General features: G+C 47.1%; 1 protein-coding gene across 7 annotated transcripts in view; it reads right to left on the reverse strand.

Annotated features, from left to right (window-relative positions):
- LOC126481541 (protein NDRG3) overlaps positions 1–18,790 on the reverse strand; it is a 529,080-nt gene that overhangs the window by 84,469 nt on the left and 425,821 nt on the right. For all 7 annotated transcript variants that reach the window (XM_050105365.1, XM_050105367.1, XM_050105366.1 and 4 more), the window contains one exon: positions 6,340–6,460. In XM_050105365.1, coding sequence (XP_049961322.1) covers positions 6,340–6,460 — 121 coding nt within the window. The remainder of the gene's footprint in view (positions 1–6,339; positions 6,461–18,790) is intronic.

Here is an 18,790-nt window from a genome sequence, read left to right on the forward strand (position 1 = left end):
CACCCCCTGTACTTACTGCAAAGTGGGGCGTGGGCAGATTCGATGGATACGTAGTATTGTACCGATTTGGTAATAACTTTAACAAGGTATACCGCCACAGAAATCTCTCGACTGTTAGGTTCGGGTATGACCGTGTACTGTACCAGTCGCTATGGATATTTTGATATAAGTGATTCGCGTTAAACAGGCATCGCAAACAAATTTGGTATTAAGTGCTATCGACCGATTCGATCAAAATGCGCCAATGTCTTTTTGGAGTATAATCACAACGAACAGTGTCAAAGACTACAATAAAACAAAACGTTAAAAACAGCAGCTAGGCTGCTGCATCGTACTGCATTATCGTACAGCAATTTTTTGCTATCTCAGATTAATGAATCACAAAGATTTATACGTTAACGAGGAATTGTGATACCTAATACGAAAACTGGGGAGTTCTCATGTCTGTCAGCAAAGGCATTGTATTAGGTGAGTCCGCGCCCGGTTGTTGTAAACGTGGATCGCTTACAATATTCTTCCACATCTCTTAAATATGAATAATTATGCGAATACTCCAATTAAGACATTTTACAACGTTAAATCCGAGAACAGAACCGTTATGAGTATCGTTTTCATGCACAGCAAAGCAAAAAGGATTGTAAAGAAAATCATGGCTCCACATCAAAGCACTGCTCGGTACAGAAGACAGTCATGAGCAACACACGTATCCAAAAGACAGTGGACACGCTGCGCACGAGGCCTGCAGTCTTAAATGGATACGTGGCTCCAATGAACGCATTACCACTATCGTAACAGGCTTTTACTAGCTGTCTGGATAAGAAAACGACGGGAACTTGTTTTAACAAAGTAGAAACAGACATACGACAGATGAGGATCAAATGTGAGGGCACCCAAGAAAGTGGATCACTTACTACGGAACAGATAGAATACTCAGGTTTCCAGTTAAAAATAAATGAAAAAACTGGAGAAACGTGGTCAGAGTTGAAGAAAGAACAATCCCGGGAACAAATGCCGCAGGCGCGAGGTTACCAGACGGTAGGAATATCATAGTCTCCAACAGGCAGAAACGAATAAAGAAGACCAATTTCTCCTTGGTGATTTTATGACTATTAGTGATTATCGAAGTTATACTAATTGAGAAATACTACATGATGAAAATATGACCAATATTATCTTACTGCAGTTTCGCTCCTGAAGATGAGCAGAGATGTAATTTGAAAAGTCGAGTCAGCGAAAAATAAAGAAGTATGGGCGATAGGGAAATGCCCCTTTATTGGTTCAAATGGCTCTGAGCACTACGGGACTTAACATCTGAGGTCATCAGTCCCCTAGAACTTAGAACTAGTTAAACCTAACTAACCTAAGGACATCACACACATCCATGCCCGAGGCAGGATTCGAACCTGCGACCGTAGCAGTCGCGGAGTTCCGGACTGAAGCGCTTAGAACCGCACGGCCACCGCGGCCGGCGCCCCTTTATTATTTCTCTCACTACACATAGACTACCAGTAACCGCAATGTCGGTTTAGTAGTAACTGTGGATACGGGCAGCGTATTAGTCTACTACATTACAGGTTTAGTGGAGCTCGCCGTGTAACGTGTTTTCCCAGCAATTTTTGAACCGGATATCGATGGGAGTTTTTCTCCTTTGTACGGTAGTTTTGGGAGGCGGTGGTGCAGGGGAGGGAGGGGGGCGCGGGGGAGTTGAAGAACAAGGTCACTGCCATCTCCGCAGCAAGGTCGCCAGAAAGAACGGAGACTTGGCGCAGCGTCACTGAAGAAATCGCATAACGATGGTCAATCTGGAATGGCTTCCTCAGTTATAATTCTACCGATTGGTACCGGACGCCTGTCTAACTCACACCATTCAGTCACAAACAGATAGTTCAATGTATGACATTTCACTAGCTTTATTCATTTGTATTCTACAGCAGCCAGTTACCTCGTTTTCGCGTTACATTCCATTTAATACATGGTGACAAATTTCGAGACTATTGTCTTCATCTTCGGGCGTGTATGCATACAGGTTGTAAGCTATAAATAATGGAACAGCTACTTAATCTACAATTAAGAACAAAAATTTGGAACAGCGACAACAACGAATATTCTGTTGACGGGGAAGTACAGGGAGGAGTGCGCTGACTATCGTCAGCTTCCGCCGTACAGCTTGTACAAGGCTAGGCGTTTTCTTGCAGATATATACAACAGTTACTGTAGTGCAGTATTCTTTTAATAGACACTTTGCACGTCAAATGTATTACTTAATACTACTTGGACGTTTCAAGGGTTGATATGTAACACATTTCCTGCTGGTAAACACTACAGTCACTGCATTCGTGATAAATAAACGCCTTACCGCAGAACTAGCGGGAACACAATTAGCTGTTTTAATGAGTCGGTCGTTTGTGAAGACGAGATGTGTTTTTGAAACTTCGTATTGTTTTATACTGGTAGAATGGCTAGAAACTGTTGCTACCATGGCAGCAAATCTAATTATTATAAAGGGAAACACGTGGCAGTGGATAAACAAATTCCGAGGGAAATCTGGTACTTGCAATGACCCTGAACGTAAATAAATGTAACATGCTGTGCACACATAGGAAAAGAAATCAACCTCTGTACAACTACACCACTGATGACAAGTTGCTAGAAACAGTACCTATCGTAAAATGTCCAGGAGTAAATATCCAGAGCGACCTTAAAGTGGGATGATCACGTAAGGAAAGAAGATGCAACACTGAGATTCATAGGAAGAAACTTATGGAAATTTTGTTGACGCGCGAAGGAAGTGGCTTACAAGGCGCTTGTTCAACCGATTCTAGAGTGCTGTTCATCAGTCTGGGATCCTACTAGGTAGGACTGATAGAAGATCCAACGGAGGGCAGCGCGTTTCGTCACAAGTTTATTCAGTGGGCTCGAAAGCGTTACAGAGATGCTCAACAAACTCCAGTCGCAGACGTTACACGAGAAGCGTTGTGCATAACGGAGATATCTACTACTGAAATTTCGAGTGAACACTTTCCGGAAGGAGTCGGATAACATATTACTTCCTCCCACATACACTCCACGAAACGATCACGACGAGAAAATTCGAGAAATTAATAGTTACTACGGGGCTTAGCAATAACCACTCTTTCCACGTGCCATTCGCGAGTCGAACTGGGAAGGAGAGGATCAGTAAGTGGTATCTGAGGTACCCTCCGCCACACACGGTTAGGTGGCAGGCGCAATATGATGGAGATGTCACGCAGCAACTCACGGACCCCATGCGAACAGCGTCCGCGAGAACAAACATTATTCGCTCGGATGTGCAGGAACGAATGGCTACGTGACGTGTCTTGAATCTTTGCAGGATGACAAGTATCCACACGGCGAGGGCGAAACATCTGGAACATGTGAGACTATCAGCACGGCTATTATTTTTGCGCCTTTGGCGGCAGCAGAGAGAGGCGAGCCGACAGAGGTACGCCCAACGACAACACGTTGTCCCTTCAGACGAGTAACAGTTCAGGGCCAAGTATGACGACGGACGTATCGGCATGTGAACGAGAGCGAACACAGCTACATTTTCGTTATCGCCGTACGGGCCCAGCACCTGGAGAGTCATTGGGTACACAACACAATCACCTCTGGATCATAAGCGGTAATTTGGACAGCAGTCGTTAAATTTCCGACGTTTTAAGGACAGTGGCGATCTTCGAGGTCTCTGTGACGTACGAAAATCAGCGGCCTGACATTTACGCACATTACGTGACCTGAGCGTTGACATCTAACGCCACATAACTCTGCAAACCTACCAACATGCTGTTGGATCCCTGATACGCAGAATGTGATGTATTTCGTTCCAAAGACAGAGAAACAAGCTATTAAGCAGGTGGTCATAATGTTTTGGCTCATCAGTGCATTATTCATGTTGCCCTGACTTACTCTATACAGAGGGAGTTTGACCCCTGGCCAGCATGTTCTCCAGATCATCCACTCATTGAAAACATTTGACCATTGCTTGCCGAGAGAATGGCATGTCTCCACACGCCAGCCACTATCATTAATGAACTCCTGGTGAGAAGTTGAAGCAGCCTGGAATTACATACCAGTAACCATCACCTACCTTCAATATGACTCAATGCCCAGCCGGGTTAGAGCTGTTATCGTTGCCATGGGTGGCAGCATTACGTACTAAATTTCGCACCTCGTACACCCTTAAACCACCTACGAATTTATATGTGCATCCTTCCCACTATATTGTTTTAGCACTGTAAATACAATTTCGTATTTTCTATCGTTCATGGTGTTGCAGTTCTAATGTCCAACAGTGTACACTATCCAATAAGAAGTATGTGGATACCCCCATGTAATGCTAACCTGACCACTAGGTATCACGAGAGGCAGACCCACCGGTATATAAAGGGGGCACGGAGTATTTTGTTGTCATTAGCAACGTGGATCAGTCAAGATAACTCAGTGACTTCGAATGTGGACTAAATGCTGGATGTCGTAACAAATGGATGGAGTAACAAATCCATTGGGAACAATTCAACCACTTTAAATCTGCCCAAGCCGACTTTTGGTGATGTGAAGTGGAAACGGGAAGGAACAATCGAAGCTGAACCAAGTCCAGGTAGATCTCATATACTGAAAACAGGTACAGCTAAGTACTGTGAAGAGTGAAACTTCCTGGCAGATCAAAACTATGTGCCGGATCGAGACTCGAACTCGGGATCTTTGCCTACTGTGAAGAGTAGTGAAGATAAGTGAGAGTAGGACTCACGAACGGAGCGTTCTGTACAAACTTAATTATTTGTATAGATAGTTGGGTCAAATGGCTCTGAGCACTATGGGACTTAACTGCTGAGGTCATCAGTCCCTAGAATTTAGAACTACTTAAACCTAATTAACCTAAGGACATCACACACATCCATGCCCGAGGCAGGATTCGAACCGGCGACCGTAGCAGTCGCGCGGGTCCGGACTGAAGCGCCTAGAACCGCTCGGCCACCACGGCCGGCTATAGATAGTTCACCCATCCTGTGAATCAAGAATCCGGGCGATTTATGCCTTTTGTCGATATCGGCATGACATCGATATCGATACTGGCATGATATCAGTCCCAGGAATTCCAAGACTTTCGAGAATGGTTTATAGATCTGACATAATTAAATTTTCGTTGAGACATTTGAGTCTCAATATATGTAAGATAATGATAGAAGCTGAAGAAATGAATTAAAAATTTGTGCCACGGCTGGGACTTGCACCAGGCTCTCCTTGCTTACCAAGCAGGTGTGCTAGGCATTACACCGCCGTAGCAGTATAGGTGACATAGCTGCACAGACTACCTTAGTCCAATGCTCTCATTCGGCAATAGTGACGATTGAAGAAGGGAAAAATAAGCTGAAGATGTGAAGTTTTGTGTTAGGGAGGGAATTAGAATAACATAGTCTGTGCAGGGGCGTTACCTATACTGCTATAGTGGTGTAATGGCTAGCACACCTGCCTTCTAAGCAAATAGAGCCTGGTTCAAGTATCATCTGTGGCACAAAAACTGACAATGTTTTAATAAAAAGTTTTAAGTTTAAATTTTTGTGTAAGATGACATTTGCTATAGTAATTTTTCATTTTTTTCCAATTTTGGAGTTACATTAACATTTTATACTAACTGGTAACTGAAAATACATTCACTTAGTCTGCTATCGTCCCTGTTGCAATAAATAGAAAGATTTGACAAAAGTCTCCTGAGAAGAAAATGGTACAGATGGCAGCAGGACTACTGTTGTTACGAAAATTTCGAGTTGTTCTGTGGAACGCTTCAGTGGATGTTTTATGGGATATCAGAACCTTACCAGAAATAATACAAGTGCAATCCTACATCAGTTGCGAGCACTATTTTGCTTTGAAACGTTACAGATGCTGTTCGTGTCGTTGGCACAGACTGTCAGCACGTTAACTGGACGGCCATATGCCTGTCACGGCTAGATGACAAAGGCACCGTTTTCACAGGAACAGGACTTCATTTTATCATAGCTCTGCTAATTGACACGAAATATTTGTAAATTATGCACTCAAAGCTCCCTCGTGAATCACTCCACCGAGCTTGGATATCTCAGTCGGTGGAACGTGTGCTCGCGAAACGCAAAGGTCCCGAGTTAAGAGTCCGAAATGCAGCTTTAATCTGCTGGGAAGTTTCATCCTATACTTATGACCTGCGCTTACATTTTAAATAATAACACATCACAGACAACGTGGGGGAGGGGTCTGCTTTACGCCGCAGCTTTCGCCTGTAACGGAAGGGCAGACTAGGGCGCTCTGCTACGCTGCGGCTGCGACTGCGGACTGCCTACTCACTCCTCGGCCAGCGTGGCGGCGCCCTCCTCCTGGCCCGGCGCGTTCACGTGGTACACGCAGAAGCTGTCCAGCAGCGCCCGCATCTCGCTGAAGTTGAAGAACGCCTGGAAGCTCGACACATCTGCAACCAGACACAAAAACAACTAAACGTGTCGTCCCAGACCGGTCGAAATCGTCAGATGTAAAAGTACGACTTGGTCAAAATATCTAGTTGGTGTGATGAATGGTAGCTAGCTCTAGATCTAGAAAAATGTAAGCTTATGCAGATGAACAGGAAAAACAAACCCGTAATGTTGGCATACTGCACTTGTAGTGTCCAGCTTGACACAGTCACGTCGTTTAAATATCTGGGCGTAAGATGGCAAAGTGATAACATGTGAGGACTGTGGTAGGGTAGGCGAATGGTCGACATCGGTTCATTGTTAGAATTTTGGGATAGTGTCATTCATCTGTAAAGAATACCGCATATGGGATGCTAATGCGACCTATTCTGGAGTACTGTTCGAGTGTTTGGGATCCGCATCAGGTCGAATCAATTCAGAGACGGGCTGCTAGAGTTGTTGCCGGTAGGTTCGAACAACACGCTAGTATTACGGACGTGTTTCGTGAACTCGGATGGGAATCCCTGGAGGGAAGGCGGCGTTCTTTTCGAGGAACACTACTGAGAAAATTTAGAGAACCGGCGTTTGCAGCTGATTGCAGAACGATACTACTGTCGCCAATACACAATTTGCGTAAGGATCACGACGAAAAGATACGGGAAATGAGGAGTCATACGGACGCATACAGACACTCATTTTTCCCTCACCCTATTAGCGAGTGGAACAGGAAAGGAAATGGCTAGTAATGGTACTAGGTACCCTCTGCCACACACCGTACGGTGGCTTGTGGAGTATGTGTGTAGATACGTATACGAGACAGTATCCTAAGGTTTTCGAAATTTGAATTTTGCGAGCATATGGTTACCAATACACGGTAAAGCGCTACATCCTTCTTGGATCAATGCGGCAAGTGCCTGCGAGCTGATTGGTTCGGCTAGTTACTGCTTGGCATATTTCAGTGTCGTTGTTTCTGCGAGTACGCCCTTTTGCTAAGAGGGACCTGAAAGAAGGTTTGTGTCTCTATACAATTTCGTTTTGAATCTGGAGAACCTGCTGCAGAAACGCGCCAGATGTTGTTGCAATCTTTGGGAGACAACGCTTTAGGTCGGACACAAACTTAAAGACTGATATAAGCGTTTCAGAAAGGACGGACGTTGAGAAAATGAAGACCGTTCTGGTCAGCCGTCAACAGGTATCACACCAGAAAATGTTCAGAAAGTGAGGAATCTGATTCTGTAAGATCGTAGACATATCATCAAAGACCTCTGCAAGACCTCGGGAATACGTTATGGCACGTGCAAACGTATTCTGTTAGAGTAGTTGAACAGGGCAAAGACAGCAGCGAAGTTTGTGCCACGACTGCGTCGACACGAGCCGAAGCAAACATCGCGTGGAAGACTCCTGGGAACTGCTTCAAGACGACCCAAACTTTTTTCAAACGTTGTCAGTAATGATGAAAGCTGAGTTTATGGTTAATGATAATCAAATGGTTCAAATGGCTCTGAGCACTATGGAACTCAACATCTATGGTCATCAGTCCCCTAGAACTTAGAACTACTTAAACATAACTAACCTAAGGACATGACACAACACCCAGTCATCAGGAGGCAGAGAAAATCCCAGATCCAGCCGGGAATCGAACCCGGGAACCCGGGCGCGGGAAGCGAGAACGCTACCGCACGACCACGAGCTGCGGACAGGGTTAATGGTACTTAATCGTCATAATGTTCTCCTTCACCTTGGCCAAAAACAGCTCAACGAGAGAAGAGTAACATTACGCACACTATTACATTACGTACACGGCTGTGCAGAACTTAGGGACGACATAGACAAATCAACATAACATATTAACTATTTTGGTGAAAATCTATGAGAGTGTGGTAGCATGTTGCCAGATGTCTCCTACTCGTACACAGGGAGCTGTGACTATAGCACCAAATGGGGATGGCACTGGAACACGCCGGCCGCGGTGGTCTAGCGGTTCTAGGCGCTGAGTCTGGAGCCGCGCGACTGCTACGGTCGCAGGTTCGAATCCTGCCTCGGGCATGGATGTGTGTGATGTCCTTAGGTTAGTTAGGTTTAAGTAGTTCTAAGTTCTAGGGGCTGATGACCATAGATGTTAAGTCCCATAGTGCTCAGAGCCATTTGAACCTTTTTTTTTTTTTTTTGGCTACTGCTCAGATGGGACCCACGTCAAACAGCGGGTGTGTTTGCCACCGCATTCAATAGGACTGCAAGGCTCGCAATCTCACGCTCCACAGTGGCACGGTGACGGCACGGTAGTGGGCTCTTTGTCCGGAGACCAGTACGTTGTTTTCTGTGGACTGGACCATCGAGGAGTGGGATCGCATGTTCTTCTCGGATGAAAGCCAATTCAGTCTGAATTATCATTTTCGACATACTCTGATATGGCGAGAGGGGGGAAGACGTAATGCTCCCAGGAACATTGTCTAACATGATCGTTTTGGCGGTACAGGTGTTATGGTGTGGAGAGGCATAATATTGCGCGGACGTACTGACCTCCAAATCATTAAACACGGAACTCTTACCGATCAACGACATTCCGATACGGCACTTCTGCCTCATGTCCATATTTTTCGGGGTTCATTCGGCCCTGACTTATGGATGACAGTGCAAGACCACGTCGAACAGCACAGGCGGAGGAACTCTTGGAACGAGGGCACTCGGTGGAAGGAACTAACCTGCCCGTTCTCCCAACATAAACCCCATCAATCATGTGTGGAGTGCACTGCGCTGACATACTGCAACACGTTCAGACGCACCAGCGACCATCCAGCAGTTGACAACCGCACTGCCGGATAAATGGAACGCCATCCATAAGAACTGCTTACCAATCCTATGGTCAGAATCGGAGCACGTTGCAAAGCATACATTGCTGTCCGTACTTATCACACACCCTGCTAAGAATGTGTCCCGTCTTTTGTAATGTCCAGGAGACCAACATAAATCACGCTGTCTTCACTGTATTAATGTCTTTGAATAAAAGTGTCATTTCTACTCGTCTCATAGTGTATTTCTTTGAGTTACATTCAGCAGTATGCTGTAGGAGTTCTCTTTCTACGTACGGTCCAAATTTCATCGAGATGTGTTATTTGGCAGTGACAGATCATGCGACAGTTACAGTTTCGCACACCAGCGAACTTAATCATTTTCCTTTATATATCTATATATCGCGATGATATATTGGAGAAGGTCATGAACAGGAAAAGTCCAAAGTATTTTGTTGGCAACCGCCACACAAGAGGAGAAGAGGGACCCTTATGTAGATGCGAAGCGTGGAAGATAAGTAGTACAGACAAGAAGAACATTAAAGCTTTTGCAATGAGGTGCTACAGAATAATGCAGAAGTTTAGAAGGATAGATGAGTATTTTATGAAGAGATATACACACGAACTGTGGAAAAAGGAGCTTTATGGAAAAAGCTGACAAAGGAAGAGATAGGTTTATTACAACCTGAGATATCAAGGTAATTAATTTAGTAACGGTGGCACGAGTGGGGGTTAAAAATTGTAGAGGGAGACAAAGGCTTGCAAACAGCAAGCAGTTTCGAATGGTCGTAGGGTGCAGCAGCTATGCAGATATGAAAAGACATGCACAAGACAGATTAGCACAGAGACTGTACCAAACTACTCTTTGGACTGATGACTACTATTACTGCAGTAAATCCTTTCATATAGATGGTGTCCCAACATTCGGGACCCGGCTACATATCACGAAAATGGGAAGAGGCTGGAACGGGGTGAATAGATGTAAGCAAAGGGGATCGGAGGAAACTTTTTGGGTAACCTGCGAGAGCAGTCTATCATCTTGGTATCCCTTATATTGGATTCATCTCACATTTCTTTAATGGAAGGGGGTCATGTGATGCCTGTTTTAAGGGTAGAATTTGACGAGAAATACAGCGGTGAAGTCCATTTTGCAATATCTTTGATAGGTAAAAAGTTACACATGATTTGTTGTAACATGTGTAATTTGTCATACAGCATGCTCAAACCTGATCACGTTTTGCTCCTGTCGTTACAAATGTGTCATTAATATGAAGGACAACATGCCACTGACACAAAAAAAAGAGGATCGAAATAGTTCTGTTATCTGGTGGCCGAAGTTCCACGGCAACTACCAGGAACTTCAACCACTGACACCCTGGCAGAGCATCCGTCACGGCAAGTGCCATAAGGAAATTGATCAGAAAGTGTCAAGGAATGGGATCTGTGGCAGATAATCCCCATACTGGACGTCCCCGCACAGCAACTGATAAAGCTGCGACTACGGCAACACCAGTAGCAGTGGCCACGAGTCTCGTCCTAGGTGTCAGGCGACTCGCCCAAAGGCATGGTGCAGTATACTTCGAATCCTACAGCGACAGCAATGGCATGCATTCAAAATGCAACTCCAACAACATCTGGCGGAAGACGAACCTGAGTGGAGGATGCAGTTTTGTGAGTGGATGTTAACACAACACGCCACCGATCATGATATTGCTTACAACATACTCTTTAGTGATGAGGCGAATTTTGACTTCACTGGGCAGGTCAACAAGCCAAACTTGCGATACTGGTCATTAGACAACCCAAGTGGATGTCTCCCTGTAAGGCTCAAGGCCGTGCAAAGTGATGGAATTGTGCGGCATTTGGGGAATGCGTCTCATTGGCCCTAACTTTCTGACAGGAATCCTCAATGCTGCGATCTGTCTGGAGATGCTGGATGAAGTGGTCGGTTGTTGTAGTGGGCGTCGTGGTCCCGTGGAGTGGCCTCCACGTTCATCTGGTTTTTTTTTTTTTTTTTTTTTTTTTTGTGGTTTTAGGGCGCACAACTTCAACGGTCATTAGCGCCCAGTCTACGTTAGGAATGCACCGCGAGGCACAAGTTTAAAACAGCAACTAAAAGAAGACAGACTGACAGGCACAGGATTAACAAAACAGCATAATCAAATGTCGTTAGAGAGGTTTGTCAAGTTGATAAAACGAAGAACGCGAGCAGCTGCTCGTGGGTCATCCGCTCAAATGGCATCTAGAGTACATGGCAGGCCAAGATCAAGATGCAGTGTGTTAAAATCCGGACAGGACGTTAAAATGTGGCGGACCATCAGCAATTGCCCACATGGGCAGAACGGCGCCGGCGCAGCCGTCAGCAGATGGCGATGGCTGAACCGGCAGTGTCCAATTCGTAACCGGGCCAAAACGACCTCCTCCCGCCGAGAAGGGCGTGAGGAGGACGTCCAAGCCGCGGGAAGAGGTTTCAAGGCCCGAAGCTTGTTGTCCGTAAGTGCAGCCCAATCGGCATGCCACAGCGATAAAATGCGCCGACAAAGGACCCTGCTACAATCTGATGAAGGGACACAACAAGAAGCTGTCCGAGGCTGGAGGACCGCAGCCTTGGCCGCGGCATCTGCAGCTTCGTTCCCAGGGATACCGACATGGCCAGGAACCCATATAAAGCTAACCGGAGAACCGTCGTCCACCAGCTGCTGAAGAGAGCGTTGGACCCGGTGCACGAAAGGGTGAACCGGATACGGATCACTGAGGCTCTGGAGTGCGCTCAGGGAATCGGAGCAGATGACATAAGCAGAATGTCGGTGGCGGCAGATGTAAAGAACAGCCTGGTAGAGGGCAAAGAGCTCAGCTGTGAAGACCGAACAATGGCCATGGAGCTGGTACTTGAAACTTTGTGCCCCGACAATAAAAGAACACCCGACCCCGTCATTGCTCTTAGAGCCATCTGTATAAATGAAGGTCATATTAATGAACTTCGAACGAAGTTCGACAAAACGGGAGTGGTATACCTAACCGGGGGTAACCTCCTTTGGGAGCGAGCTGAGGTTAAGGTGAACGCGAACCAGAGACTGGAGCCAAGGTGGCGTATGGCTCTCGCCCACTCGAAAGGTTGCAGGGAGTGAAAAATCAAGGTGTTGAAGGAGGCGACGAAAGCGAACTCCAGGGGGTAGCAGGGCAGAGACATACAACCCGTATTGATGGTCGAGAGAGTCGTCAAAAAAGGAACGATAAGACGGGTGGTCGGGCATTGACAGTAGCCGACAGGCATACCGACAAAGCAATATATCGCGCCGGTAGGTGAGTGGCAATTCACCAGCTTCAGCATGAAGACTCTCGACGGGACTAGTATAAAACGCTCCGATCGCAAGACGTAAACCCCGATGTTGTATGGAGTTGAGGCGGCGTAAGATGGATGGCCGTGCAGAGGAGTATACGAAGCTCCCATAATCCAGCTTGGAGCGGACGATCGACCGATATAGGCGAAGTAGGACGGTTCGATCCGCTCCCCACGACATACCACTGAGAACACGGAGGACATTTAGAGAACGTGTACAACGGGCAGCCAAATATGACACATGTGGAGACCAGCTAAGTTTCCTGTCAAATGTAAGACCTAAAAATTTTGTTGTCTCCACGAATGGGAGAGCAACGGGACCGAGTCGTAAGGACGGTGGGAGAAACTCTTAGTAGCGCCAGAAGTTAATACAGACCGTCTTCTCGCCAGAAAAACGGAAGCCATTGGCGACACTCCAGGAGTAAAGACGGTCAAGAGAACGCTGAAGACAGCGCTCGAGGGAACATGTACGCTGCGCGCTGCAATAGATGGTAAAATCGTCCACGAAAAGGGAGCCTGATACTTCAGCTGGGAGGCAACCCATTATTGGATTGATCGCTATGGCGAAGAGAGCGACGCTCAAAACTGAGCCCTGTGGCACCCCATTCTCCTGGCGAAAGGTGTCTGACAGGACAGAACCCACACGTACCCTGAACTGTCGACCCATTAAAAAGGAACGAATAAAAAGAGGGACGCGACCGCGAAGGCCCCATGTATGCATGATGCGGAGAATGCCGCCCTCCAACAGGTGTCGTAAGCCTTCTCCAAATCAAAGAACACAGCAGCGGTCGGGCGCTTCCGCAAGAAGTTATTCATAATGAAGGTCGACAAGGTAACCAGATGGTCAACAGCAGAGCGGCGCCTACGAAATCCACATTGTACATTGGTAAGTAGGCGTCGAGATTCGAGCAGCCAAACCAAACGAGAGTTAACCATTCGCTCCATCACCTTACAGACACAGCTGGTAAGCGAGATGGGTCGATAACTGTAAGGCAAGTGCTTTTCCTTCCCCAGCTTAGGAATCGGTACAACAATAGACTCGCGCCAGCATGCGGGAACATGTCCCTCAATCCAGATGCGATTATAAGTACGAAGAAGGAAACCTTTACCCGCAGGAGAAAGGTTCTTCAGCATCTGAATATGAATTGAATCAGGCCCTGGAACGGAGGACCGTGACCGGGCAAGTGCGTTTTCGAGTTCCCGCATGGTGAATGGGGCATTATAACTTTCACAATTCGAGGAGCGGAAGTTAGGTGGCCTAGCCTCCTCTGCCTGTTTTCGGGGGAGAAAGGCAGGGTGGTAATGAGCGGAGCTCGAAACCTCTGCGAAAAAGCGGCCGAAAGCATTGGAGACATCCTCAAGGGCCACAAGGACGTCATTCGCGACCGTCAAGCCAGAAACTGGTGAGTGGACCTTAGTGCCAGATAGCCGGCGCAGGCTACCCCAGACAACAGAAGAAGGAGTAAAACTGTTGAAGGTGCTTGTGAAAGCAGTCCAGCTGGCTTTCTTGCTTTCTTTAATAATACGACGGCACTGCGCACGTAATCGTTTATAATTGTTACAATTCGCCACTGTAGGGTGGCGTTTAAAGGTGCGTAAAGCACGTCGACGAGCACGTAAAGCGTCTCTACATGCCGCGGTCCACCAGGGGACTGGTACGCGACGTGGAGAAGTAGTGGTGTGAGGGATGGAATATTCAGCAGCAGTGAGAATGACTTCCGTGAGGTGTGCGACTATCGCAGCTCGTGAAGGTTTGATCCTGAAAGGTCGCCCTGGAAGAGAAGAGCCCCCAGTCTGCTTTGGAGATGTTCCAACTAGATGAGCACGGAGAGGGGGTATGCTGCAGGAGATGGATAACACACGGGAAGCGGTCGCTCGAATATGTATCAGAAAGTGCATACCACTCAAACCGGCGTGCAAGTTGGGTAGTACATATAGAGGTCTAAATGGGAATAGGTGTGAGATGTGTCCGGAAGAAAAGTAGGGGCGCCAGTATTGAGGCAGACAAGATTGAGCTGGTTGAAAAGGTCTGCTAACAGGGAGCCCCTCGTGCAGGATGCTGGAGAGCCCCAAAGGGGATGGTGGGCATTGAAGTCTCCAGTTAACAAAAATGGTGCAGGTAGCTGAGCAATAATTTGCATCATGTCTGCCCTGGTAACGGCAGACGAAGATGGAGTGTAAACGGTACAAATGGAAAATGTAAAAGTGGGGAGAGTAATTCGGATGGCAACTGCCTGCAGGCCGGTGTGCAATGTGATGGGATCGTAGTAAATATCATCCCGGACCAGCAACATAACCCCTCCATGAGCCGGAATACCTACCACAGAGGGTAGGTCAAAACGCACAGAGGTGTAGTGTGCCAAGGCAATTTGATCGCATGGGCGTAGCTTCGTTTCCTGGAGGGCTACGACGAGCGGACGGTGCAAGCGGAGCAGCAACTTCAAGTCCTCTCGGTTGGAGCGAATGCTGCGAATATTCCAGTGAATAAGTGCCATCGTAAGAAGAAAAGGAAGATGAAAGAAGGGGTCACCTCGAAGGCCGCTGAGGGCCCGGCTTCGAGCGAGCACTGCCGCCGCTATCAGTAGGCGGACAGTCATCGTCCATTGGTTCTATAGGTTCATCGGCCATCTTGGTAAGATGGCCGGGAGGGGGAGCTTCCTCCGCCGGTGAACGGCCAGATGGTCGGCTACCAGTGGTGCGGCCAGGCGAAACGAATGACGACCTGGGGCGGCAACCGCTGGGTGGCGCAGGAGAAGCAAAGCGCCGTGGCGGAGAAGGAGAACTGTGCTTCCTTTGAGCCTTCTTGGAAGGTCGTTTGGTGGAAGTACTGGTCGATGGCTGGGAGTTCGAGGTACGTAGGAAGTCTGCACGGGACGGTTCCTTCTTGAACGCCCGTGCATCTGACTTCTGGGTCTTCGTCGTGGCAGAAGCTGATGAAGGGGCTTGTGTCTGTGGGGTGACGGGAGGAAGAGGAGACGTCGACCGCGCGATCTTAGCACTGACCGAACGGACGACCGTGGTGCTGAAGGTCAGATTGCACATCTGGGTTGTCACCTCCCTGGTAGTCCGAGGAGAGGCGAGGACAGTACTGTATTTCCCCGCTGGGAGCACCGTGGGCTTCCTACTAGCAAATAGCTTGCGAGCAGCCGAGGTGGACACTTTCTCTTTGACCCGAATTTCTTGGATACAGCGTTCTTCCTTATAGATGGGACAGTCACGGGAGGACGCTGCATGGTCACCCTGACAGTTCACACAACGAGGAGACGGAGGTGGACAGTCACCCTCATGGGCATCCCTGCCACAAGTGACACATTTAGCCGCATTGGAGCAAGACTGGCGAGTGTGATTAAAACGCTGACACTGGTAGCAGCGCGTAGGTGTTGGGACATAGGGGCGAACAGAAATAACCTCGTAGCCCGCTTTGATGCGCGATGGCAGCTTAACACTATCAAAGGTCAAGAAAAGTGTCCGGGTCGGTACAAGGTCATTGTTGACCTTTTTCATGACCCTATGGACAGCCGTCACGCCCTGTTCAGCGAGGAAAGACTGAATCTCCTCGTCAGTCAATCCGTCGAGTGATTTAGTATAAACCACACCACGAGACGAATTCAAAGTTCGGTGAGCCTCCACCCAGACAGGGAACGTGTACAGGAGTGTGGCTCGAATCAGTTTTTGTGCCTGAAAGGCGCTCTCAGTTTCTAGTAACAAGGTACCATTACGCAACCTGGTACAAGACTTAACAGTTCCGGCTATGGCATCTACGCCCTTCTGGATAACGAAAGGGTTGACAGAGGAAAAATCCTTTCCATCCTCAGATCGAGAAACGATGAGGAACTGTGGGGCAGGCGGTAGTACTTTTGTCACTGGTGGCTGGTCAAGTTTCCGTTTTTGGGCACAAGTCGAGAGAGAAGAAGAAGAAGAGAAATCCATTGCAGAGGAATCCCCCATGATTGCCAGCGTCTCCGATGGCGCGCTCCTTCCTTGTGGGGACCCTCTCAGAGGGCACTCCCGCCTTAGGTGAATGTTGACACCTCAGGTCACACCTCCTGAGAAACAGACGGAGGGACCAATCGGCATGGTCAGGCAATCACCCCTCCCTGGGCCTGGCCTTTACCAGGGGGTACGTGCGTGCCTTACTTGTCTACCAAGGGCGGGGAATTACGCGTTACCCCGTCACCGGCTATGCGTGCGAACGCATGGGTCGGCCTTCAGGCGCGCACAGGGAGGAAGGAAGATGAGGAAAAAGAAGAGAGAGAGGACAGACTGTCTCAAACGCCGAGGTGGAGACCAGAGAAGGCAAGGAGAAGAAGGCAAGGAGAAGAAGGCAAGGGAAAGAGTAAGGAAGACAGTGAGATGGAGAAGAACAAAGAAAGGAACCAACCAAAGGAAGGAAGAAACGAGAAGAAGTGAAAAACCAAAATAAACCACAAATATAGGTCGTGGAACCGTCCGTCTCCGGACGCAGGCGCTAACTACCCCCTTGAGGGGGAGGGACTCCTTTTAGTCGCCTCTTACGACAGGCAGGAATACCTTGGGCCTATTCTAACCCCCTGACCCGCAGGGGGGGTTCATCTGAGCTGCGCCCCCCTCAACCCCCGCCATAGATTTCTACCTGTGGAGTTCCTGAAATCCGTGGCGTATTCCGAGAAGATTCTTGATGTGCAGCATCTGGAACAATTGATTACCGAGGCCTGTAGTACTGTCCTGTGTTACGTCGTGTCCGTGCAAACTTTCACCGAAGGATACGGAAATGTCTCAAGTACCTGGACAGCATGTGCAACACATTCTCTAAAATGCACTTCGTTCTGGAATGTGTTGCATGCCATTCGTGTCGTGATTCATAATGAATTACGTTATAACAAATGCCACATAACTTTTTACCTATGAAAGGTATTGTAAAACAGACTTCGCCCTTGTATTTCTCGTCAACTTCTGCCAGTAAAGAATGTGTCATATTATCCCCTCCCATTCAAGAAATGTGAGCTGAATCCAATATGGCGGATACCAAGATGGCGGACGTTCTCGCTGGTCACAAAAAAGGTTTCCCCCACCCCCTCTGCTTACATCCGGATCCACCCCGTTTCTGACGCTTGCCATTTTCGTGATACTTAGCCCGGTCCTGACTTTTGGGGCACCCTGTATACTCACACAGCTATAATAAAACGATAGAAGGTTATTTTGTGAACATCAACTAAAATTTTAGTAAAATAACTATCTTTGTACTCTGAATATTTTACGTATATATCATGCAATCTAGAAGTAGCTACATTGTTGGTGATTCCGAGAAACGACGGAACATTTTAACTTGCAAATACAGTAAATCAAGAACATTTAGTTTTGTAAATAATATAAATAGTAAACTTCTTTTGTGTGTGTAATAAAGGTCTTAAAGACCTTACACGTTTCGCTTTATTTTAAAGCATTTTCTGCGATCAGTTATTTTTCACATAAATATTCAATTTTAGCAGAATAACTTCACTCATACGGAGTATATTTCCGTTTTCATGTCGTGGGTGACGTGCAGTGTACTATAATCGAACACTTGCGTGCAGAAGAGCATTAGGAATGAAACAGGAAAAAAAAACCTGTCCACTGAAGATGCTTTAAAATAAACTGTAACATTTATGGTCTAAATAAGATTTTAGTTACACTCGCAAAAGATGACATTCACGATGTTGTTGTTGTTGTTGTGGTCTTCAGTCCTGAGACTGGTTTGATGCTGCTCTCCATGCTAATCTATCCTGTGCAAGCTCCTTCATCTCCCAGTACCTACTGCAACCTACATCCTTCTGAATCTGCTTAGTGTATTCATCTCTTGGTCTCCCTCTACGATTTTTACCCTCCACACTGCCCTCCGCAAACATTTTCTTCTCGCATACTCTCCCAAAACCTTGTCGGCAATGTCGATCGCGACTTTCACGCAAATACTTGGAGTGGAGTTCGTTTGGAATGTGGTGATGTATAACCGTCATGTGAAAACATAGCGGTACACTTCTATTTGTACTACGGAGAAGGATGCGTAAATTGGCTCGATATATGAAATATTATTGATACTCCTACGTGGAGTTTTGTTTTACTAAACCACTTAAGATAGATATCGGTATAGTTACTTAAACAAGGCAAGGCAAGAGTCGATTTATTTCGATTTCTAACTTCGTCTATAATTAGGTTGCTATCATTCTAAAATGACCCCCATGTTGGGAAAAATTAGCGTTTGTCGA

This window comes from Schistocerca serialis, chromosome 5, assembly GCF_023864345.2.
Source record: "Schistocerca serialis cubense isolate TAMUIC-IGC-003099 chromosome 5, iqSchSeri2.2, whole genome shotgun sequence".
Taxonomy (NCBI): domain Eukaryota; kingdom Metazoa; phylum Arthropoda; class Insecta; order Orthoptera; family Acrididae; genus Schistocerca; species Schistocerca serialis.